Genomic DNA, 26,240 nt, shown 5'->3' on the forward strand with positions numbered 1-26,240 from the left:
CTCATAAATTGCCAGTGGGCTTGATAGAGACAAAACTGGACTCCCCCGTTATCCTCCATCCCCTGCTGTTGTATTACTTTTGGCAGCAGATTTGCTGAAATGACAATTGCCAACTGTGGAAGCTAAGGCTAATCTGTTTACGTAAAATTTGCAACCTGGCCTTTCTCCTTCAGATACTTTGCTACATTTCACTGAGACACTAACAGAAGCTCTAAATGTAGCGTAAACAGAATATTGCTCCGCATCACCAACAAGTCACACTGCTATGCCCCGGAGGTCTGCTCCATGTTATCTATTCATCTTTGATTCAGCTTACAACACCACAGAGTTTTGAAGTGAAGACTTCAGCCAGCAAAGTAAACCTGAATGCCTTCTCTGCTGCCCCGTCTGATAGAGAATCAGAGCACAATGATGCATTTGGGAAGTGGGTGTTCTCCACAGCATGACACTGGGATCTTGTTCAGCAGATACTCTTATACCCTCTAGGATGTACCAAGTGAGATGTTACCCACTCTCCCTCAGGAGTTTTAAAATACCTTGCAAAAACAGTTCATGGCGAAGAGACTGTGGTCAGATGCAGGCTGGGCAGACTGTGTAGGCTGTGCTATGTTCAGTGGTGTAATGAGTTGTCATCATGCCCGGATGCACTCCACAGGTTTCTCCTGGGATGTGCAGACATCTTTCATGGATATGCCTTTTGATGAATCCAGGCTGTATGGTGACAAGGTGGATTCTGTTTTGGAGCAGTTCAAAGATAGTCATGCTGCAGCCAGAACCCTGGACTTCCTTTCCATGGCTACATATTCCCATCAGTAGTACATATTTGTGTGGTGGCAGCGTCCTCGTCCTGAGAACCAGCTCATTGAGCTCTTTCATAGCTCCATGGGACGTGGTGATGACAGAGGACAGTGCCACCAACAACATAGCTAGCTCTATGCTTCTTATCCTGCCTCCACCAAGCCAGTCTGATGCCCAGCAGCCCAGAATACATGCATCCATCATGAGAGTGAGCTCTCGATGGGTAGTGAGAACAGTCTGCATCAGGTCAGATTCATGTTAGGATGTTGACTAAGGCATCCCCACTGCTGGGCCCATAGAAGGAGGAAGTTTTACTGCGGACCCCAGTTGGTGCGAACAAATGGCACAGCTGAAGACCGACAAAGTGGGCTTTGGATTTGTGAAGGTGCAGAAAGAAAAGGACTGGTGTCAATGCACAGGGTGGCGCTTACATGTAGGAGTGCTCCGTCACATCTGGGGCAGTATGGTGCCTACACTGAACAGCACAGCACCTCCTAGCAGAGGTCCTGGATCCAGTCTGGTGCCTGCAGAGTATTCTAAGGTGGGGAATCTATGGTTAGACTGAGCCTTCAGAAAATAATTGCGATGGGAAAGACAGTTTCTGATAGAGACCTCTAACCACAGATTTCTCACCTTAGAATATTACCCAGGCGTTATCCTGGATCTGGAAAAAATTGAGAAGTACCTCTGCATGCTGGTAGATGGCACTGACAGCTCTGCATCTATGACGTCCACACTGCACGTGACACATGCGGTTCCTATATAGGCACCACCCTGAAGCAGTGACCCCAGTTCCTTTCTTTCTGCGACAACAGTACTTAGGTAATTTATTTACCACCTTTATCGACCCTTTCAGTATGCAGTTTTTGAGCAACCTGCTTACAGTGTGCTAGGGACATGTCCTCAAACAAACCTGTTAGAGTTTTTAAACTATGTGGGGAATGTCATTGGCAGATGTCTGATCCCAGTTGGCCTGTCTTTGGTGCCTGGGTCCGACAACTACAGAGCCCGCGGCGACTGTCGGTCTATGCAACCAATGGCAGTCTATGAACAGGAAAGCCCCTAGCTGTGCAGCCTAAAAAGGTTCCCACATCATTTACAGTCCTGCTCCCTGGTGCTTCTCGACCCCAGTCCCTCACTCCTCTGCACCTTCCCAACTTCCCTGGAGCCAAAGAGACACCTGCCGAACTTGTGGGCAGATAACCAATGCACTCCATCTTTGGCCCGTTGACTCCCTCTGACGTGCTTTCAGGCTCCCTGGAGCCGAGAGGTGCCCCAACGTCTGCTGGGCCTTCTGGATCCGTCCCAGGATCTGGACTATCTCTGGCCTCGATCCCCACATCAGAACCAGTTCCCCCGATAACACACCCTACATCACTAACAACGGTGAACCCATCCTCCTGTCGAACTCCAAGACAGTGCCATTCAATGTCGACACTAACAGCATCCGGACCATGCCCACTGTCTGGTTTGGACACTATGCCCTTGTCCTTTGACAGGACTAGTCATTCTGACTGTGGAGGGGCTTATGGTGATGATGGCTATGGATTTCTGGATCCAAGTGACGATCTAGCCTAATCCTACTATGAGGAAAACTAGTATGAGGAGCTGGGTGATGCTGATGTTCTGACTGAGCTACTTCAGCCAGTGCGAAGCTCTGCCAAGCCCCCATTCCCAATTAATGAAGCCCTCACAGACGTTCTCATTAGGGCCTCCTAAAATCTTTTCTGTCTGATCGGAAACAATCCATATGTTTAAACGAATAGACCTCCGATCCCTTCTCTCTTACTTGTGGAGTGCCACAAGGCTCTTCCTTGCGCCAAACATTGTTCAACATATGTGTCTAATCAGGCCAAGTTGATCCGACTTGAAGTTGATTCTCACTTACTTCGTTCGCCATTGACACACAAATTGTTTCCGCTTTTACTAAAAACAAGCTTGACACAGACCCGAGATTCCATGACTGCATTGGGCAGTGAATTACTGGATGGCCAATAACTGCTTGATGTTAAATTCAAGTAAGACGGGGGTCATCTTATTTGGGAATCCAGCGTGTTTTTGTCCCATTCGTCCTGGCCACAAGAGTTAGGAACCCTTCTGACCCCAGTCAGGAAAGCCCGTAACCTTGGCATGATCATTGATGATAAACTGACTTACAGCGATCGTGTGAACTCAGTTACTTCATCTACCTTTTACACCTTTAGGACAATCAAAAAGATCTTAACTGTCCTCCCTACCAATCTGCAGAAAACAGTAATTACCTCCATGATTCTTTCCAAACTAGACTATTGTAATGGTCTATATATTAATATGCAACAACAACATCTGAACAAACTACACATTCTGCAGAATGAAGCAGCACAGCTCTTACTAGGTGTTCCTCAATTCAAATCTGCCTCCATGGCACTAAAACAATTACAATCGTTGTCGATAAGGAAGAGAATTGTATTTAAGACCCTTTGCACGGCCTTTTAAAGCACTCCATGATATGAGACCTGATTACCTAAAGAACAAATTTAAATAGTACAGGCCAGCAGGAACATTGCAGTCATCCACAACCAAGAAAACATCACTCCCTAAAGTCAGACTTAGCTCATGGGGAGGAAGAAGTTTTGTGATCGGTGCATCACAAACTTGGAATACCTTGCCACTCCACCTAAAAACTATGAAAAATCTGCTTGCCTTTAGGAAAGCTTTAAAAACTTGGTTATTCAGTTCACTATGAACTTCGGCATAGGACATTGTCCATTTTTAGTTCTATTCCTAGGCCACTCTCCTTGAGTTTTGGGTCTCAGGTTTCCTATCGAGCTAGCTTCAGAACACCTCAGGGTGATCGTTCGCTTTAGAAATAAATTTAACATAACATAATGGTCTCCCTGGTGCACAAACCTGGTTCATTGAAGGAAATATTTATAATTCTGTTCGTAGGGAACTGGTAATGAGTGATAGGCAACCATTGTGAGTTAGCCAGACTATATTGCAGGTGGTTAAAATACCCCTACTTGGAGATATTTTCACCCAGTGCATATTGATGTGTGTGGTCAGCAAGGTTCGGGGAGCCAGGCAGTAAGAATCACTCCATGGAAATAATACTACTGTCAAGTCACAGCTACATCTAGATTTACACTCACTTCCAGACAAGAAGAGGACCACGAAGTTAGATTAGAACTCTTTCATGTGTGCTTCTTTTTAAAAAGTCTCCCCCTCTTTCCTGATACCATTTCAGCATTTACATTTCAGGTGTGGTAGGAAATAGACACTGCTTAAGCTATGGTTTGCCTCTCTCAAGGATCTTTCCTCTATTAATTCATTGCCTAATCTGTTTTACAGCTTCATAATTTGACCTCCTTCAGAATGTGTTGAATGTAGAATTTGACTCCCTGCACACCAGCCTGGACTGCAGTGAAGCAATAAGGTAGTTTGCCCAGCATAGGCAAAAGGTATTTTGTCTGCTGGTTCAGTGTCACCTTCCAAAGTAGATGTGAGGATCTGCCTTCCTCCTTCTTCTGACCTCCTACTGCTTCTTCCCACATCAGACTGCCCCCTGTGTGTGGCCCAGGAGGGGAGGTCTTGAGAAGCTAACGTTTGGCTGCCATGGGCAGGATAGTGCACAGGTGGGAAACGGCTGTGAGAGTTTAATGATAAGAGAGATGAGGAGCAGGTCTGTGTCTGGATTGAACTGATTGGGCATTGTGCGCAAGTAGAGAAAACCAGAGCAGTTGGGATGTATGGAGAGCTAAGTGTTCTTTGCATCCCCCATCTCCAACCCCATCCCTACACATACCCTGTGGAATCAGTTTATTCAAGTTATTCTAGGCACCTGCCAATTCAGATCAGAGTAAAAAACATAAGAGCACTCCTGTTGAAAACGTTTGCCAAACATGAAGATCAAGTTTGCCACTTCTGTGCTAATTGCAGCTTACATTTTCTTGTTCCCTCATTTGTGATTGTGTATGATATTACCTTATTGGACACATCAACAGCAGTGGAACCAGTTCTACTGCTACGTAATATTTGATCTGACGTCCCCTTGGGCACATCCTCTACTTGTAGGGGTGAGCATCTTCTCCCAGTTTACTAATTGGGAATCCTTAAGGCCTCCTTGGCCACAGCTGTCCATGGTCAAAAGTGCATCTTACAGGAGCAAGAGACCCCAGCTCATATATCTCACATTATTTTCTATTCTTCCCACAAGAGAAACATTACTAGATATGCTTCTTGGAAATAAGCACAGTCATATTGGTGCTCTCAGTTTTTCTGCCACACCCAGTACGAAAACAGGCCCAGGACCTGACAAAACAACACAACAGAATATTGTTCAACAAGCAGGGGGTGTTAAAGATCCAAGCATCTTTGCAGCGCACCAGTGGGGCTATGGGGTGGGTCATAGGCAATTGGTATGTCAACAGCTTATTTTATGGAGAAATAGATTACAATGGCAGATCTCAAAAGCAGGGTGTCATCCATGGACCATAAGCAAACCTGTAAGAAGTGGCATCCTGGGGCTTACCAGAGATCTGTTCTCTGTTTTTCTTTATGGGCTCCCTCTATTAGCTTGTGAACTGGTACCTAATGGGATATAGGTCTTGTTGACTGGTTGATTACTTTCTACCTTGTGGGATTATTTGGTTGCCAGTTATTGTATTGTGGTGCTATGGATGCATCCTAGTGCTATTCTGTGTATCTTCTGATGAAAACAGTACATGTTCTGCAGCTTCCTTAGCTAAACTGAAAAAGAACTGGAAAGTGGCACAGCAAAAGATTTCCTCACAACCACTTTTTTGTGTATGTGTTTGCCAGATCAAGGATCATTATACAAATTGCAAGTGCAGTCAACTAATACAAGCTGAGTTTCCGCCATTTCTTTTCCTTGTTTTGCTTTGGAATTTTGATTTTGATTTGCAGATGTGTTGAGCCCTTCTTTTGAGCCCATGAATTCCTGTCCTTTAAGACTTCTTACTTAGAATTTGGTTTCCTTGGTTGATATAACATCCATCAAGCAAGTAAGCAGGATGCAAGTCCTTCTGGCCACTGTTGTCTTCACTACCTTTTAAAAAAAATATGATTGTTCTTCATCTCACGCCTTCTTTGCTCCTAAAGTGGTCTAGATACTTGGACCCAAGGGCTCTTGATACGTCCCTAGCTTTCGCGTCCCCATCCTTCTGAAGTGGAGGAGAGATTTCTCTTGTTGGATTCCACAAGAGCTTTGTGATAACATACACTGAACAGAAGCTTTTAAGTGTGAATAAAAACCTTTTTCAGAGGTTTTGAGGATATCAAGCTGGATAATGCTGTTGGAAAGGAGACCATTTGTAGGTAACTCCTTGCTACAAACTTGTAGTAAAAAACATTGCCGTAACTTTAAAGACTTAAGGTCCTTTGACAAAGTGGATGACAATTACATCATTGTGTGAGAAATTCTAAACTAGATGAGTTGCCACGCCACTACTTGATTCTCCTTGCATTTTTTGTTTTTGTTTTTTTTAACTAAGTTACTGCTTTCAAGTGCGTTCTCAAGCAGCATTATATTTTTTCAGGGCCATCCTACAGTCTTTTCCTTAAATTTGAAACATAGGTATACTCAACTCTCCTTCTCAAAGGGTGTTTTTGGGGTGGTTAATTTAAGGAATATGGGAGCAGACATCGTTTGGTGAACAAATGACTTCTGTAACGTTCCTCTGGATACAATAGCTCAGGCCGATTCCTCACCACTCTTCCCTCCCTCAAAGATGAATATATTCTTTTTTTATTTTGATTGTTACTACTTGTCTCCGCCCTTTGCATTTTAAGACAATGAAGAGTGCAGAAGAAAGGAAACCGAAGGATCCTCTTTGCTGCTCCTAGTGTATTCACATGTCTCTATTCCTCATGCTGAGCAGTGATACCTGGCACTAGTAACTCTATGATACTGTTACAAAATCTCAAATCTAGATCTGGTCTGGGAAGTGGGTCCAGGTAATAAATCTTCAGGAGTTATTTCTTCTATTGAAAGAACACTGTTGAAAGAGAGCAACTTATTCTTTGGTTGTCCAGTGGCACAAACTTGAACAGTAATGTTGCTAATGCTAGAAAAGACTGAATTAATCTTATACCCTTCTAGTTAGTCCTGGGGCCATCTGTTTTTAGTGGGCAGTACCAATAGTGGAGAAGGGTGTTTATCTTTAGTGTTCTAAGGCCACAAAACTGTTTCAGTCCAGTTGGATAACTAATACTTCCTCTAAGGCTCTTGGCAATTCCGACGTAGCAAAGTCAGGCAGTCATGGCTAACTTCAGTGGTTTAGACATTTTTGTAAATAGTGACACAGTGAATTATGCACAATTAACTCAATCTCTAATCAATGTGGTACTTCTTACAGAAACTGGTCTTTATTTGCGAGTAGGTAAAATAGGACAGTAAAAGTGAAGATAAATACAAAAAAGCAGACTGTCCAAGTACCTTCCTAGATTTTCTGTGACTTTGGGGCCAAAGGCATGGTTAACAATTGGGGACCATAGACCGTATTTGTCTATTAAAAATGGTTGTTAATGTTGTCATCTTGTGTGAAATATTTGTATGTATTCTATTAAGATTTTTTGTTGACTGTAAGCAGTTTACTAGGATCACTTTTGTGAAAAGGATTTCTGTTTATTGAGATGTTTTACCACTTGTGCCATTGTGTTATAATTTGAGTCATATTTGTATGATCTTTAACTCCATCTGCAATATTCTTTTCTTAGGTGGCAGCTGTTCGTGAAGGAATGTCATGGATCGTGCCTGTTCCTTTATTGTCTCTTCTCACTGCTAAACAGCTAGAACAAATGGTGTGTGGCATGCCAGAGATCTCTGTTGAGGTCCTGAAGAAGGTGGTTCGATACAGGGAAGTTGATGAACAACATCAGTTGGTGCAGTGGTTCTGGCAGACTCTTGAGGAGTTTTCGAATGAGGAGAGAGTTCTATTCATGAGATTTGTCTCTGGACGGTCTCGACTGCCAGCAAACACTGCTGATATCTCTCAGCGATTCCAAATCATGAAGGTTGATAGAGTAAGTTGACTACATTTCTTCACTCATTCTTGACTTTCTTTTCTACCATAATTTCCTTGGGATAGTTAACAAAGCTTGAAAATGGAGTGTTTCAGAAATATGCAGGATTAGTGACCAAAACATTGACAAAGAATTTGATTTGCACTGAAAGACATCTATGGAGCTTCAACCAAGCTCAAAGCACCAAAATTTACATTTTTCATCTTTCCAAAGGAACACATAATGGACCATTTGGACTGTATGAGGGTTTTGGGGAGGAGGTGTTTCCGTACTACAAGGGAGCATTTGGAGTACACTTAGGCTGTTCTCCTCAGCTTGAGAGAGCTCTGCTCTCCCCTTGGCATTGCCAGTCATGGATATTAAGTTATATGGTGTTTAAGTTCATGACCAAATAGGTGCTTTGTCTGGAATAAATGGTAATTTTGATGGTTGCTTCTAATTGCAGAACCCTCACTTTTTTATTTCTCAAAGGGCACCTGACTGGATTGGGAAACGTTTTAGCAATTGTACCTCCGCTCTGATAGGTGGCCTTATTGGACTCCACTGTTGCCTCTCTTCAGCTCCAAAAGAGATTGTACAGAGTAAGATATATAGGCACCACCTGTGCATGATGATGTCCGTTCCTTTTTTCTTTGAGCCCTTTAACACAGATCCAGCCTTTTGTCAGTTCTTCATTGACTTCCAAAACAATTTTTTCATGGCAGTGTGCTTGAGATATGTCTCACCTGGAGACTCCAGGCTTCAAATTGCGTCACTGAACACAAGAAACAGGGCAGCTTGCACTTCGAATGTCAAGTCTGTTCCTGGTTGAAGACCCGGTCTAGGTCTTGATCCTCTGGAAAGTCCAAGACGAACTTGAAGGACAAGTCTTGGCTCAAGCACAAGAAGGCCACACAAGAGTACTCTCCCAGTTGCTCCTGCTCCAGGAAGTGATCCTGCAATTGGCATTAGAGGCCTGACTCCATGCTAGCCATCTGACTCTGATCCCATTCCACAAGCTGAAGCCAATATACCTGAATTCCTTGAGGGATCTTTGACTTCACATCAGTTAGAATCCTTCGGGAGGCAGTGCTGCAGCCTTTTTGGATGATCCAGAGCCCCTACAGGCCCCATGGATCCACCCAGTACCTCTGTCAGGCTTATGCTGGCAGGGCATATTCCCTGGCACTGAGAGTCTTTCAAGAGTCGACCTGGCTTCCTGCCACACCTCCACTTGTTTGCCGAAGGATATACTGGTTTTGGTGGTTCTATCCCAGGTCCAGATCTGACCCTGATCTCGGATTCTGAGCGGTGTTTGTCTAGATCGTGGCCAATGTTTCTTTACAAGTCCACTAAGGCGCAGATCATGATATTTGAAGATTCTCTGGCAGTGACTTGGGTTCAACACCAGTATTTTCAGTGTTTGGTTCAGCTTGAGATGCAGTACCAGAAGGTTTTGCATGACGAGTATGATGAGTAGAGGTGGGCGAGCCAAAAAATTAACAGAGAGAGCCAAGCCAGAACCAAGGCAGTGGTCTGGCTCAGATTTAAGAGCCCATGCATGAGCCGAGCCCAGAAAATATTTGATGTGTATTATTCAGTCTCTTCAAAATTCAAAGAAGTATATTTCTTTAACATGTAAAAGCTTTGACACTGATGGAGCACATTATAGTGCTGCACTGACTAAAAGTGGTATTTTTGTACAGCTGGAAGTCTGAACTCACATATTTAAAAGTGCTTTCAACATGATATTAAAGAAAAGAAAAAAAATCTCCAGTAATGAATCTTTCATAGATTCACATGCTTGAATCATTCCTAGTCGTTGGGTCCTCTGGCGGTACCCCGAAAAGGAGACCAGCACTGAACATCGCAGTTTCACCTTCAGATGATGGAACATCTTCCAAAGAGGTAGGTAGGTGAAGTACCAGATGACCAAAGTGCATCCAATGACTGTCTGCTTCTGACACCATCACTACTAGCGCCTCATCAGGTTGTTTCTCCTCCTGATGATATTGGGGGATTCTCATCGAAAGAGCAGCCAAATGGTTGGACCTTCAAATGCAAGTAAAGCAATCAGATTGTTTTTTGTATGACTTTAAGGAGCCTTCTAGGAAATCGATTAAGGTTATCCCTGTTGTGGATTTCATCTGGGAGGAAGACATAAAATAATGAAAAATCCACCAACATTCTCTGCTGTACTTCCCAGACTGGGTAAAAAGTATCAGACACCTGAGAGTTCACCAGCTTGCTTAGTAGAACACCCAAGCCAGACTTCAAAATAACTTAAGTAGCTCAATATTGTTAAAAAAAAAAAATCCCTCTTCACCCATCTCCATGCCACCCTATAGGGAAGGTAGGCATTTAGATAACATATGCAAGGATTTTTCCACAATGGCAGCAACTACTGTTAGAGCAGCTAATTCTCTGGTGATGCTTGGCCGCCACGACAGGCAAATGTGGCTAGATATTGATCCGTTCATAGATTGTTTGCCTGAGGATGTACAGATGTAAGCAAAAAAGATTCTACAGGAGGGTGAAAGAACCTCATGAAAAATAGCAAACTATTTGGAACAGTGGAAATTAACATTAGACAAGTCGGTTTTAGATTTAATTACCTGCGGCCATACTGTAGAGTTCACAAGAAAACACCTCATACACCTCCAAGGGGAGCATCCCCGCCTCATTTCCAACAACTACAGATCACCCAACGAATGACAACACTAGATCTTCAGGAGGCCTAATTTAACATCCCAGTTCGCCCAAAGAAGCATTTTTTAGATTCAGAATAGTCTGCATACACTATCGGTTCATAGTTCTTCCTTTTGGACTTATATAGGCCCTCTCCATTTTCACAAAATGTCTGGCACCAGTGGCAGCTCATTTCAAACAGGAAAGTCATCAAATATTCTCGTACCTAGATGACTGGCTGATAAAGGCACCTGCCAGTCAAGAGACAACCAAAGGTACAAATGCCTGTCTGTCACTATTTAACAAACCGGGATTGACCCTAAACAAACAAAAATCATCACTTCGTCCGTCATTTTTGGGAGCCATTTTAGACTCCATGCGAGACAAAGCACATCTAAAAGAGGACAGACAGGCCACATCCAGATTCTAAGCAGAGGAGTTACTGAAGAGAAGGTATATTTCAGTTTACCTCTTCTAATCCATTCTAGGAATGATATTGCCTTGCATTCCTCTGGTCCCGTTTTCCCATCTTCAAATGCAAACTCTACAGGAAGAATTAGACAAACAGTGGCTACAAACTCAAGACTCCTTCGAGGACATCCTCCAGATCCCATTGAGCATGAAGTAGTCCCATCTCTGGTGGACTCAAGACAATATTCTTTCCATAGGATTAAGCTTCCTACTGCAAATAGTCTATTTTGTGGTGACAATGAATGTCTCAGTTGAAGGGTTGGGGTGCTCACCTTCAGGATTTAAAAATCAGGAGAAAGTTGGCTCCGCAACACAGAAGTCTTCACATAAATCTATTGGAACTCAAAGCAGTGGCACTGAGTCTGCCATCCTTTCTTCAGAGAATAAAAGAATCATCAGTGCTAAAACTCATGGACAATACCACAACCATGCATTACATCAATAAACAGGGTGACACAAGATCTCAAGCACTTAGTTAAGAACATTTGGAAGTGAGCACTGAAACATCAAGTAAAGTTAACAGCAGAATATATTCCAGGAATAAGGAATGTTATAGCAGACACAGCAAACAGAACCAAAAATAACTGCCACAAGTGGGAGCTCAACCAAGTTACTCTACACAATATCCTCAGTCTTTGGGGCAGACATCAAGACCTACTTGCGACTCATCAGAATCGAAAATGCTGATTCTGAGCAAGTTGGAAACCACAGCTGGGGTCATGAGGGAATGCAATGTCCATACAATAGTCGGGGATCTTTGCTTATGCATTTCTCCTGATCCCGTTGATCCCAAATCTTCTCAACAAGATGGAGGGAAAGCCCTGCAAGATGATTCAAATAGCCCCAAAATGGCCCAAACAGTATTGGTTCATCAAACTAATCCTGCTGTCAGAGAAACAGCACATTCCCTGAAACTATTTTTGGCTTTGTAATCAAATAACCACAATCAAGTACTTCACCTGGATCAGGCATCCTTACACTTATCAGCCTGGCTCCAAAACACAACAAGTTTGTGAGCCTGAATATCCCACAGGAATGAAAGGAGATTCTTGATGTGGCCAGAGAGGATTCCACGAACAAAACTTATCAACTTAAGTGGAAATAGTTCTGTTTATGGTGTTAAAAGTCACAACTGCATCCTATGTCAACTATGCCAGAACGTATTCTGTCCTCTCTGCTACAGTTAGCCACATCAGGTCTGGCCCAAACTTCAATAAAAGTACACTTAGCTGCTATATCAAGATTTTGAAGATCATCAGGTTCAACATCTTCTGGTCCAGTTGCATTATCAAAGAATTCCTTAAAGGGCTCCTCCATCTTGCCCTCTTTAGTCCTTTCTCACTTGATGAAGACTCCATTTGAACCCATTCACTAAGCTGAGATGTTATTCCTGTCATGGAAGATGGCTCTTTTATTAGCCTTGACTTGTGCAAGAACAGTAAGTAAAATACAGGCTTTCATAATTAAATAACCTTTCTACACTTCAGAGAAGTTAGTGATATTACTGACCAACCCAAGGTTAATTCCAAAGGTTCCAAAAGACTTTCATCTTAACAAACCTGTAGTCCTAAAGCTATTCTTTCCAAACCCAGACATCACACATTAGACGTTAAAAAGTGCTTAAAATTCGTATTGCACTGTACACAGCAATTCAGAATATCTGACCAATTTTTGGTTGCTTATGGTAACCTTCGAAAAGCATTTCCACTCTCCAGAGTATTGCATGGTTGATTGCTTCAGATATCTAGTTTTGTCACCGTACATCCAGAAAACCTATGCTGGCTGAGTTACGAGCGTGCTGTGCAAGAAGTGTGTCTACGACTACTGCTAAAGTGTATCTTCAAAACATTTGTAGAGTAGCTACTTAGAAGAGTCAACACACGTTTACGCAGAACTGCTGTCTGGACTTGACAGTGCAGAGAGATGCTGCAGTGGGACAAGCAGTTTTGCGTCATTTATGCCAATAAGGTGAGCTTTTGCTTCTTTTATTATCCCACCATCCGCTACTTTCGCATCATTATTGGGCATTTTTTTTACTGGTAGCTATTCTGACACAAGCACGTAAATCTTTGAAAGTTCCAATACTGGAGAAGAAAAAATAAGTTACTTACCTGTAACTGTGGTTCTCCGGTATTGGCATCTTTCATAGATTCACATGCTCCCCGCCCTCCTCTCTTTAGAGGCTCACCTTATCTGATGGGTATATATTTCTTTCCCACTAGTACTTGAAAATCTGAGGGAGTGAAGCCTCCGTGGACGGGACTGCTAGAGAGTGCTGATGCCTGATTTGCTGCAGTTTACTTCTTATGTAATAAGTTACCGTAGTGATTGTAACCTGTACTGCTTTCATAATTGTACAGTGAGACTTCTACCTCAACGACGGGGAATGATTCAAGCATTTGAATCTATGAAAGATGCCAGTATTGGAGAACCAAAGTTACAGGTAAGTAATTTATTTCCTTTTGGTAAAATAAAACATCTGCCTAAGAACACAATTAAATGGGGAAGAAGTGCTTTGTCCAGGTTTTCTGGTTTCACTTTCTACAAATCAGCCAATAAATGGGTATCTATTTGTCTTTCTCTAGGTTAAGGCTTTGTTATCTTCAAATATAGTGCAAACTCAACCCGAAAGTTATTGGAGCGCTTGACATGAGCACTGTTAGAAATGGGCTCTCTAGTTGGCAGTCGGTTTGCACCATGTCCAATTAGGGACCCTCACTCTAGTCAGGATAAGGGAGATACCCGCTCAGATAACCCCTGCTCACCCCATTGGTAGCTTGGCACGAGCAGTCAGGCTTATCTCAGAAGCAATGTGTAAAGAATTTGCACATAACACATAGTATTAAGTGAAAACACTACAAAAGGACACCACACCAGTTTTAGAAAAATAGCCAATATTTATCTTTATAAAACAAGACCAAATACGATAAAAATCCAACACACAGCAGTAAAATATGTATTCTGCAAAATTTACTCAAAACTACAGTTGCTTGAAGTCGATAGCTCCACATGGGGCTATCATGGCATTGTGATCAACAAAACCAACAGTTCAGGCCGACCACGGCGTTGAGGGCCAGCTACGGTGTCGGGAAGACCCGCAAACAGTACCTTGGATTTGCAGGGCGTCATGATCCTCGCGGTGAGCTCCGGAGAGCGGCGTCACTGACGTTGCGGTGTTGGTTCCGGAGTCAGTGCAGGAGTCGTCGGGGCCTTGAGGTCACACGCATTGCATATCGAACTCCAGCCTGATGAAGTCAGGTGTGCCGGCGTGGATGGCGTCGGGGCTGCAGTGCGAAGCAGGACGATGCGACGTGCGGTGCCCACAGGTCATGGTGCAAGCAGCGGCTTGGTGACATCGTCCAGCGGCGTCGGTGAGACCAGGGCTGCGGTGTGAAGTGGGGTGGTGTGACATGCGGTGTCCACAGGTCACGGTGCAGGCAGCGGCGTCGTTGCTGAAGCGATGTCGTCAGTAGGCTCAAGTCAGTGGTGCGGGATGGGACGGTGCTTCGTGACCCTCACGAGCGTGTCCACAGGCCACGGTGCAGGCAGGATGCTTGGTGACGATACAGTAGTCGATGGTGCTGGCATCGGTGGACCGGGGCTGCGGTGCGGGATGGGACGGTGCATCGTGTACCTCACGAGTGGTGGCCACAGTGCAGGCAGCGGCGCCAGTGTCAACAGGAGCTGCATCGTCGGGGATGCCCAGTCTGCGGTGTGAGCAGTGGCTCGGTGAAGCTGTCTGATGACGGCGTCGTGAGACCAGGGTCGCGGTGCGAAGCAGGGCAATGCAACTCTGTGTAGCGTCGACAGGTCATGGTGCAGGCCAGTGGCATCATTGGCGGCGGCGCTGTGGTTTCTCCTCTTGAACAGCACAAAACACAAAGTTCCTAGTGCTGCAGGTCGAGGAAACTGAAGTCTTTGGTGTCCCTGAGACTTCCAACAGGAGGCAAGCTCTACTCCAAGCCCTTGGAAAATTTTCTCAAGCAGGACACACAGCAAGGTTCACCCTTTGCACTCTTTTCAGGCAGAAGCAGCAACTGCAGGCCAGTCCAGCAAAGCAACCCAGCAAAGGGACAGTACCCCTCCTTCAGCTCTTCAGCTCTTCTCCTGGGCAGAGGTTCCTCTTGATTCCAGAAAGATTCTAAAAGTCTGGGGTTTTGGGTCTTTTTCCTATACCCAGTTCTGCCTTTGAAGTTGGCAATCTTCCAAGCATAGTCTCAAGTGTTTGCAAGATCCTTCCTTGTCCAGGCCAGGCCCCCTACCCACACCAGGGGGTCCGAGACTGCATTATGTGAGGGCAGGCACAGTCCTTTCAGGCGTGAACGACCACTCCTCCCTCCTCTCTAGCTCAGATGGTTCATCAGGATATGCAGGCTACACCCCCACCCCCTTTTGTTGTCACTGTCTAGAGAGGTGCAAACCAGCCCAACTGTCAAACTGACCCAGACAGACAATCCACAAACAGGCAGAGTCACAGGATGGTATAAACAAGAAAATGCCCACTTTCTAAAAGTGGTATTTTCAAACAGACAGTTTAAAAACAAACTTCACTAATAGATGTATTTTTAAATTGTGAGTCCAGAGACCCTAAACTCCACATTTTATCTACTCTCGAAGGGAATCTGCGCTTTAAAGATACTTAAAGGCAGCCCCCATGTTAACCTATGAGAGAGATAGGCCTTGCACAGTGAAAACCAAATTTGGCAGTATTTCACACTTAGGACATAAAACACATTAGTATATGTCCTTAAACATACACTGCACCCTGCCCCTGGGACTACCTAGGGCCTACCTTAGAGGTGCCTGACATGTAGTAGAAGGGAAGGTTTAGGTCTGGCAAGTGAGTACACTTGCCAAGTCGAATTGGCAGTCTAAAGCTGCACAAACAGACACTGCAGTGGCAGGTCTGAGCCATGTTTACAGGGCTACTAATGTGGGTGGCACAACCAGTGCTGCAGGCCCACTAGTAGCATTTGATTTACAGGCCCGGGGCACCTCTGGTGCACTTTACTAGGGACTTAACAGTAAATCAAAAACACCAATCATGGATAAACCAATCAACAGTACACTTTAAACAGAGAGCATATGAACTTTAGCACTGGTTAGCAGTGGTAAAGTGCCCAGAGTCCTAAAGCCAACAAAAACAGGTCAGATAAAATAGGAGTAAGGAGGCAAAAAGACTGGGGATGACCCTGCAAAAAGGGCCATTTCCAAAAAGGACCATTTGCATTTGCACAAGGTCACATGCATTGTTTATAGGCATGGGGAGATTAAGGAATTTACCCAGAATCAAAGGATGTTAAGCCAGCACCAAGCCTTGAACTTGGTCCTCCAGTTCTGCAGTTGGCAGCTCTGACCATAGCGTAACATTCTGGGTAGAGTGAGGAAGGCAGAAGCCACATAAAAGCTCAGCTTATTATGGGCCTGATGTTCCAAAAGGACCTCGAGCTGACACAGAGCCAAGCTTCATGCTCAAGCCTGGATCAAGCTTTCAGTGGCTCGCCCACCTATAATGATGAGAAAGGTTTTATTGTGTTACACCATCACTATACTGATGCTGGTCTGTATTTAGACTTTATGAATGCTAGTGACCTTAATGCTTCAGCAGAGTTGGGTTTGGACACCCTACTTGAGACCCCCTCCCCTGGGAAAGTGCCTCCTTTTCAGTGGTGATGTATAGAACTGCAGCGATATTAATACTGCAATTGGCAACTAAAGTGAATTTTCATACAGAATATTGCAGTCTGGTACTTCAAATTCAGAGCCTTTGTTACTTTTCAGTTAAGCCCTGAGGAAAACCTTGACTGTAGGATATTTGGTGCAACAGGTAAGTTGCCTCATCACTTACTGACAGAGTGCTGCTCTTGGTGGTTCAGTCTTTTTGACACAACATCCCATGCTAGAGAGTCTCTTCGTTCAGCTTTGGCAAGCAAGATTTCACTACTGCTCTGCCTGACAGAGAAACAAAGCTTATTGATGCATTTGGCAACAGTAGTTCTCTTCAGCCAGTTTGGTATTGTGGTCTCTGACTGATGTTTGATTGTTGGGTAGATTCTATCAATTCCTCCAGGATATATCAAGCGAGAGTGTTCCTGCCCTTTCTGAGGAGATCAAAATACTTTTGACCAGACAGTCCACAACATACATGACATGTCCAAGTACATTTTACGGAAACTATTGGTCATGCTATGGCACTAATGTGTAAGTAGCTGTCATGCCTCTATGTGCATCATTCTTGCCTGTGGATATGCTGGCATCCCTTATGAATATCTTTGACAGCTCCAGGTTGATAGGAGACCAGACAACTTCAGCTTTGGAGCAGTTCAAAGATATCTGTGTTATGGCCTGCTCCTCGGGCCTACTGTACCTTGCCCATACTACCAGTAGTACCAAAAGTTCAGCAGTTACTCCTGGGACCTAGTTTACCACACGAGGCAACTATCCTGTTTTGTGTCTTCATTGTATTGGCAATGGACAAGGCCATCAGCATGGTCAGTTTTCCGCTACCTCTGCAAAGCCGCTCTGATACCTCCTTAGGGGCCAGCCGAAAAGGGGGCAAGATAAATTTTGCCTGTCCAGCTGGATCCTGAAGGTTGTTTATCATGGTTACGCTGTTCCTGTTTAGTCACCCTCCCATCCATTTCTTTATGGTCTCGATCAGACTTTAGCAACACATGCCTCCATCCTCACCAAATAGGTTCAGTCATTGCTGGTCAAAGGTACAATAGGGAGAATCCTGTGAAAGAGGAGAGGAAAGTCAATTTCTCCTGTTACTTCTTGATGCTGAAGAAAGATGGTCAGCCTTCCTCTTTTTTTTCCTTCCCCCTGCCTCCTCTTCCTGTCCTTTACCCTATCTACTCTTCTTCTTCCCTCTTCCTCCTCTTCCTTCCATCTTGTACTTCCTCCAGCAACTGCTCCCTGATCTTCCTTGCTTTTCACCTTCTCTTTCCTCTTTTTATTCCTTTTCCCTCTTAGTCTGCATGCTTTCTTTTTCTCTCCATCTTCCTCCGTTTCCTCTCTTCCTTTTTCCATATTTCTACTCCCTCTACCTGCCTTTCTCATCCTCTTGTGTCCCCTCTTTGTTTCTTCTTTCTTTCTAATACCTGCTCCATTCCATTCTTTTTCATCCTTATTTATCATTATTGCGCTTCCTCTTTATTCTTCATCTTACCTCGTCCTTCTCCCTCTTGCTTCTCCTTATTGCTTCTCCTTAATTACTCTCTCCTCCATTCACCCTCATTTAGGTACAATGATATCTCATTGTATCAATCTCTGCTTCCTCTCAAGCTTCCACATCAATCATACCTACCTGTCTCTACCCTACCCCAACATGCTCACTCTCTGATCCTTCCTTGCAATTCACCTTTCTACTATGTGTCTTCTGGTCTCACTTTACTTTCCAGCTGACACACCGCCTAAGGTTGGCTAGCCATTGTATATTACTACTCCTTTAGCAGGCTACAAACACTTCAAGTATGAACTCTTTTCCAAAGGCTCCTCCTTTTTTCACTCTCCTGAATCCCTACTTCTCTCTTTATTGGCCCTTCCTCTCTGCCTCGCCTCCCCTTCTCTTTGAGGTGGTGTCAGGGTTGTAATACAAGGTTAGCCTAAATTCTGTTTTCAGAACAAACGGGTGTTTTCTCCCTTAGCAGTGTTACAACTCCAGCACTATTACCACATATGTTAATACCAGATGCAGTAATATTTCATGGTTAAACAGGGACAAATCCTCCAGGTCAAGTTTGCAAGATAGGATCTGGAAACTTTATCCCTGGATAATCGTCCAGAATTACAGGTTCACCACTGGAAATCAGTGTGGCATCACTGATTTCCAGTTCTTATGCCCCAGGCCAGTGGGGCATGTAGGGTATTAATTTATTATCTTCAGTAATACCATAACCTAGTATTACTGATGACTCCTATACCAGAAATACTGGGCATGTTATCGGAGGAGCTAGACACTTGTATTGACACCCTAAGCATATTACAAGCAACTAACCTAACCTTCTGAAGAATATTCCCTCTCCATATTTTTGATGTCATGAATATCCCTGGATGCCAGGTGAGATCTGGAATCTGTTTTTCTAAGCAAGAGATCTCTGGAGCTTCCAGATGGCCTTGCTCTACTAAAATCATGGCTCCAACCAACCAGAAGGTGACAATACCTGCATTAACACAGCAACACCTGCTGTGCTGATAGCCTGTTCCTGGTTTTATGTACCATACAGACGCTGGTGTCGACCATGATATCTTAAGATTTGACTCCTGTACCTTCATGCACCTGAAGGTCTTAGGGTAAGACAGTGAGACATAAGCTGTTGGCTCAGTTGTATAAGGAGCTTCAAAAAGGTTCTTCTCTTCTACCTCAGGTAAGTACCCTGGCATGGAATGATCCCTTAAATGATCCTCACATGAGAAAATAAGTAAAACTATACTGAAGACAAGTCCTGCTCTTTGTTATCACATAAACAGTCCTGTGAGTTGGTGACACAATCCCCCAATTCTGGCGTTTCCTTCAAGCTGATTATGGTTAGTTTCAGGCTTCATCTGTCAGCTTCAGCTTGGTGGGTCAGGCCCTAACTCCACCCGACTCCATGTCTCCAGATGCTCTGGCCTCTAAACACCACTTCAGATATTTTCTCAGACACAACTTTCAGAGGCATGTTTAGCACTGCCACAGCTCTCTACATTTATGGAAATCATTTAGATCACTAGTAAGAAGCTTGAAACTCCAATTGAAGATCAGCATTTTGCTGACCATTTACATAGAGGTTTGCGTCTGTGGAAGAATTCATAGGCTCAGATTCAGACATGCTTGTGATATGAAGCATAAATATTAGGCGCACAGAGGAGGAAGATTCAGAGGTTTCCCCATGCTTGGCTTTACTTAGACTTTCAGAATGCCAGTGGTCTCAATATATCCCCGAGTATAATATGCCCTAAGTTAGGGCCTTCTCTCTTGGGAAGTTTGTCCATTCATGACCTTTGTGTGTAAATCAGCAAAGGCTCTTCAATTTACCCTGTCTACAGAGTCTGCTTTCAACGTAGAACTCCTGCAAGAATCTTCAACATCTTTGGACCGTCCTCTCCCTTTCAATAATTGCCTGCTAGATTCGGGTCTGAGTGCCTGGGAAAAACACTTTTGGATCTGGCAGTTCACAGGCAGACTAATCAATGTGTGCTATCTAATGCAAAAGTCTTTTCAACCCAGCCTTCTCCCGCAAAGACTGGTGGTTCAAGCATCATCAGTAAAATTGAATTCAAAGGTTTATTTTCAAGTCGTCTGGTCCTATGCACCGCTTATGCCATATGTCTAATCAGGCAGTATGCCCACATCCTGTGGGAAATGGTGAGTTTTGCTTTAATTTGTCTTCCAGTTCGTATACAACGTCTGTTTTCCTAGTTAGTTAAAGATTGCGTTAATGCTTCAGAAAAAATTCTGATATGTGGAATAAATTCAACTGATACGATGCCCTGCTCCATGATTACTGGAGTTACCTTGTGGAGACATGCCTGATGTTACCTTGTGGAGACATGCCTGATGCACCTAACTGGGCTCTCTGGACTCGTCTAGGCTGCCCTATTTGATATGGCAGGTGATGATGATCAGAGATCTATTAATCAAGAAAGCAGACTCCATCAGAGGCTCAAAAACAGTAACTTCTCACCACCCTCCCTGGAACTGATCTTACAGGCTAAACAGTTTTTTCCAACAGTATCACCATTTTTGTGGCATTTTTTTGGTGGCATACCCTCCTTACCATGGCAGTGTACGTGGCTGGTTCAAACCCAGAGCAATTTTTATGCTCCTTTTGCAGGAGAGAGGGGATGTAAGAATAACGGATGTTGTTCCAGTCTCCCTCTACAGCAGCTGTTTCTGCCACCTCAAACCCCTTTTGATTGCTTAGCCTCTTTGGTGAGCTTCTGGTGGGGGAGTGGGGAAGGTATTCCATTTTCTGAGTCAGGACAGCACACCTAGCACTGAAAGTGTTTATTCCCTCTATCTTGGGCCACGTTGGGCAGGTTCTTTTACCACCTCAGAAGAGGAAGGGCTTGCTTGTGTAGAAGTGGGTTCTGAAACATAGAATTCTCCTGGTGTCAGCTTATCTGGTGGGTTGTCTGAATGTGAAGGATGCCTTGAGATGCCTGTCTCTAGAAGATCAGGAATTGTACATCCCTCCCCAAATTATTTCAAGGAGTAGGAGTAGTTCCACAGGCTGTCTCCTACATTGATCAGACAAGATCAGAGTGGGTGAATATTTTGTTGGTTTTCACTAAGAAAGGTACAATAATGACAAAGCATAGTATTGTGCATCAGATCTCTTTTTGCATAAAAATTTGCTATACCTTAGAGAAGGTGGACCCTCCCGAGTGGCTATAGCTGCTTCAGCTACGCTGACCAAATGCGCTTCAGTGGCTGATATTTGCTGGATGACTACTTGGTCTTCACTGCATATTTTTGGAAGGCATTATTGTCTTGCGGCTCAGGTGCGAATAGAGGGGTACTTCGCTAGGGCTAAGTTTCACTATTTACCTGGGATAGTCTGCACTACTCTGTTGTGCCTCTCAGTGGTTAGTAGTTTAAAAATCATCAATAAGATGAGGAATCTTCAGGAAAAGGTATCAACCAGAAGAACTCATCACCTTCTGTAATGATATTTCTGCTGGATACTAATATCACCCTGTAGATCCCTCACCGTCCTCTCCCTCTGCTTGTGTTGTTTATAGACTGTTCTACGGGTATTTATCATGTTATCTCTGTTTTATTGTCTGCTGTTAAGCTCTTACGGTGCATCTTTTGTATGCCTCAGGTGGGCGAGGCAAAGTGAAGCCAGCACACAGGGTGGCGCTATGTATGGGCTGGTGTTGTCGCTTCATGGATGGGCAGAGCTGTGAGGGAGAGTTCTAGCAATAACTCTCCCTCACAGCACTGAAGAGCTATTGCTAGAGATAACATTTACAGGACTCTCCTCCCAATTACGCCAAAACGTTTATGCTGTATTTTTGGACATTTAATTAATTGAATATTAATACAGCTTAAAAGTGTATTTGTAAACACCTATGATGTTAAGAGGAGACAGATTTAGACTGAAAATGTACAGGAATCTCTAACATCCTGCACGTAAACATTGTATTTATTTTAATCCCTTGCTTTGTTTAAATATTCCCCAAACCAAGTTTCTCTAAAGCGGTGTAGCTGAAAGTATTTTATTTTAAAACTACTTTGCAGTATTGATGTTTCCTTTTCTTATTTCCTACAGCCTTACGACAGCTTGCCTACCTCACAGACATGCTTCTTTCAGCTGCGACTTCCACCTTACTCCAGCCAGCTGGTCATGGCAGAGCGTTTGCGATATGCAATCAATAACTGTAGGTCAATAGACATGGACAACTATATGCTGTCGCGGAATGTGGACAATGCAGAGGGGTCTGACACAGACTATTAATGTTATGTGGACATTATTTGCTTTCTTTTAATATGAAATGGTGCCCTGAATCAGACTCTGGTGACACAGTTTTATGACAACCATGAGTGTTTTAGCATCATAAACCAACATTATAAACAGTGGCCACATTTTACTCTAAATGTAAAGAATGTAGTGTGGTTTTGTGACTGTAAAATAAAAACTGCAAAAAAGTGATAATGGGATGTTTTTCATATGTTAGTCATTTTTCATAAGTTTGCATGAAGAGATTTTGGTGAATTTTATTTGGGGCTGGTCAATTTCGATGCCCTCCCGTTAAATATGAAGCGCTGTACATTGTGTATAATTGTTCATTAGAAAGAGCAGTTTTCCGTATACATGCACATATTTATTTTGTTTTTATTTGAATTGCCTGTGCAGGGTTTCTTAAGCAGAAATAAATACATGAAAACAAAGGTTTGATTGTGTGTGATTGTATTGCTAATGAATAAAGGCGATTTAAGTATATGATGTATATGAGCTTTTGGATCTTAATGTTACAAAAAATGAGTTAAAACCGATGTGTTCAGGAGGTTAAGTAGGCCAGGCCTCTCTGTATCCATAGCTTTATCTTTTTTAATATTCAGATACAATGTTTCTTGTTTTGGAATGAAAATCTTACACTTTTACTAGAAAGGTTTGGATTAAAAGGCAAGAAAAATCAAATTTCATTCATACAGAATTTTTCTGTTATTGTTGGAATTTGTGATATGCAAAACTGTTAACCTTATGTGATGGTTGGATATTTCAGGCAATATCTAGACCACTCTACCAAAAATTCCTTTTTTTTTTTAGAAGACCTGCAGGTGAGCAGGCAGCATATGCTCCCACACCCTTGTGCTCTCTTGTTTATTATCATATTCATATAGAGGAACACTATTGAATTGAGAAACTGGATGACCTGCTACTTGTACAGCACTGTGGTGCTTTCATTGACTCTGTGATGTATAAAGAAAGTAGATAAATGCATAACAGTGCCTTCACATCTTCATTCCTGATAAACTCCTGTAGTTTCTGAAAGGAATTACAAAGTGGACTGTTTGGTGTTTAATCCCTAAACTGTCTGCATCTTTGGGATATGCTCACAGACAGTGCTATTCGTCTTGACACAATGACATGCAATAATGTGGCCTTTTGGTATATGTTGGGATCACACATTTTATGGTTTTGGGGAACAATTGAGAAACAAGACACGTCGATTTCAATAGTGTATCATATGCGTAGACTCCAAAGCACAATGCTCCCTATTTATGGGCTCAGAATTATGATAGCACTCAAAGCAGTACAGATTGTCACGTGTGTAACTTCAGTACTGCCCTTTAGAACGGGGGTAGATGCAGTCCATCATTTTTTTTCTTTTGTTTTTGTGAACGTAACTTAGCTGTAGATACTGGCCAATTTTCAATGAGTTAGTCATTACCCAAGGGCCTCTGCCATCCATCAAGGGAGTACCCCCAATGTGCAGGCCACTGGCTTTGGAAACTATAGGTTTGATAGACATCAGTACTGATCATGGTACAGTATTTATTGCTGGTATGTACCTTCAGTAAGGCCCAATAAAATTGCAGTAGTAATGAAACATCTTGATATCAGGAGGTAACCTCAGTGAAGATGGAACTGCACTAACATTTAAAATGAAAAGAGTTTATCTTGTTGAAAATTGCTCAATATTTTCGGCTACAATGAAGTCTGAAGATATAAATGTAAACTGCAACTTCTCCAGCATTGTATCTTTCATAGATTCACATGTTTGAATTATTCCCAGTTGTCAGACAGGGAATCGTTGGTTAGAATGTTAATATAGCAGTGTAGGCCCTCCACGTCATAATACTGAAATTTCTCATAGACTCTAGCAACCCATTCACCTCATTATGTGTGAACCAAATGCAGCTAATCTGAGACCAGCATCCTCAGGTGTTCCCCAGTCATGCAGCCTTAGAGCAACATAAAAGAACTGGGACAGAAAAAGTCACTCTTCAAAGCCTGTAAAGCCTGTGGAAAAAAGAAACTCTATATATGACCCACATTCAAAGTGTCTTTACTGCCTTCATCGCAGCCACAATCCAAAGAAATGTGAGATGTTTCACTTTCTCTTCAAAGACTCTAAAGGATCATGAAGGAAGATTGGTTTTAGCCACTCTTGAGGATAAAGTTGAAAAAGCCACGCCTTCTGGTCAAGGCAAGGACAAGAGTGGCTTATAAAGAGAGGTCTGTCAGCAAGACTTCCAAGTAGACTCCAAGACCCTTTGACCATGCTTCTAAGAAACAAACATCAGGTCAGATGTTGTCTGATACCTCCTCTAGAGCCTTGGATGCACCAAAAATAAACACAGTACTACCAACATCGGTCTGGATCCAGGAATGGATCCGATGGTCCTTACTGGCATCGAGGCTGGAGCAATTGGTTTGTAACCAGAAGGGGCCCCTTCTGACATCTTGGGGCCCAAAGGCATCGGTCGTACCATGTTGACCAATACTGGCGCCATGCCAGTCCTCATTCCGACATGGAGCCTAGAGTGCCAAGTGGAGACATACCCCGCAGGTCGGAGCCACAGTCTTATTCCTATGGGCTGTTGCTCGGGGAGGATTGTGAGGGTTGTTGGACCCTGAAAAATACTAGCACTATGAAGACCCTGACATGGACTGGTGTGAGGACCTGCGTGAACTCAGTGGACTGGATACTTTTCCAGGTACTGTTTGCTTTCTCCCTAAACCATGGCTATGGAGGAGGGAGTGTCCTTTGCAATTGTGGTGTGGCAGGTGTCCAAGGTCCTGGACCATAGCCTTCCCTCACTGGCAGCCAAGACTAATGTCTTGATGGAGGTGCTGCACCCGAGAGTCTATCCCTCAGAACTGTTCAAAGCCCTCACTGACTTCCTGCTGGGGACATGGTCCAAACCCAGCATATGGGCACCTGTGAACAGGACAGTTGCCCACTTCCACGCTCCAGGGGACCCAAACTCCCTCACCCAACACCCTACCCCAGATAGCTTGGTGGTCCAAGCCTCCACGTCCCATGTAAATCCTTGCACATTCTTTATCGCACCCCCGGATAGGAAATCCAAGAGGCTGGACACATTGGGGAAGAAGATGTTTTCCTCCACCAGGCTGGCAGGGTGGGCTCTGAAGGCTGCATGCCTTTTGGGCCACTACTCCCACGACTTGTGGGACACGGTTGCCCAAGTGCTGACAACGGTCCCGGAGGAGGCCCACGCCATAGAGATGCAGTGAAGTTAATCATTCATTGTAGACTTGACACAACCGACTCACTGGGCACAGCGGTTTCATCTAGAGTTGCTTTGCTTTGAAACGCCACATCTGGTTGAGGAGGACTGGTTTTGTCTGGGAATGTCCAGTCCTCTCTTATGGACATGCACTTTGATGGCTTCATTCTCTTCAGAGGGAAGACGAATTAAGCACTTCAGTGCTTCTAGCACAGCAGGGCTACGGCCAGGCCCTTAGGCCTTTATGTAGCCTCTCATCACCCTCAATCCGCCTTTCACTCCTTTTGTGGCCACAGAAGGGGCTTCTAGCCATGCCTTTACCCTCCCAGCCACCGTGCCTTGCATGCTTCCTAGCCTCTGCGTGGCTGAAGGTGCAGTATCCACAGACCACGTGGATCGGGTAGCTAGTGGTCCGGTCAAACCACCCACTTGGCAGCCAGATTCCCCAAACCCTCCTAATCTGCCGTCATACCATCATGGGCATCCAGTTAGCATCAGGATTCGCCATCACCTGCCCCACTGGCAGGCTATAACATCGGACAGGTGTGTTGGCAAATTGTCCAAAGGGCTAATTAAACCCCCCCCCACCCCC

At 43.9% G+C, this 26,240-nt stretch overlaps 1 protein-coding gene across 12 annotated transcripts in view; it reads left to right on the forward strand.

Annotated features, from left to right (window-relative positions):
• Positions 1-22,840, forward strand: part of HERC1 (HECT and RLD domain containing E3 ubiquitin protein ligase family member 1) — a 1,155,039-nt gene extending 1,132,199 nt beyond the window's left edge. For all 12 annotated transcript variants that reach the window (XM_069222059.1, XM_069222062.1, XM_069222061.1 and 9 more), the window contains exons 77-78: positions 7,516-7,821; positions 22,221-22,840. In XM_069222059.1, coding sequence (XP_069078160.1) covers positions 7,516-7,821; positions 22,221-22,406 — 492 coding nt within the window. In that variant the 3' untranslated portion in view covers positions 22,407-22,840. The remainder of the gene's footprint in view (positions 1-7,515; positions 7,822-22,220) is intronic.
• Positions 22,841-26,240: the final 3,400 nt, after the last annotated feature.

This window comes from Pleurodeles waltl, chromosome 3_1 (genome assembly GCF_031143425.1).
Source record: "Pleurodeles waltl isolate 20211129_DDA chromosome 3_1, aPleWal1.hap1.20221129, whole genome shotgun sequence".
NCBI classification, from domain to species: Eukaryota; Metazoa; Chordata; class Amphibia; order Caudata; family Salamandridae; genus Pleurodeles; species Pleurodeles waltl.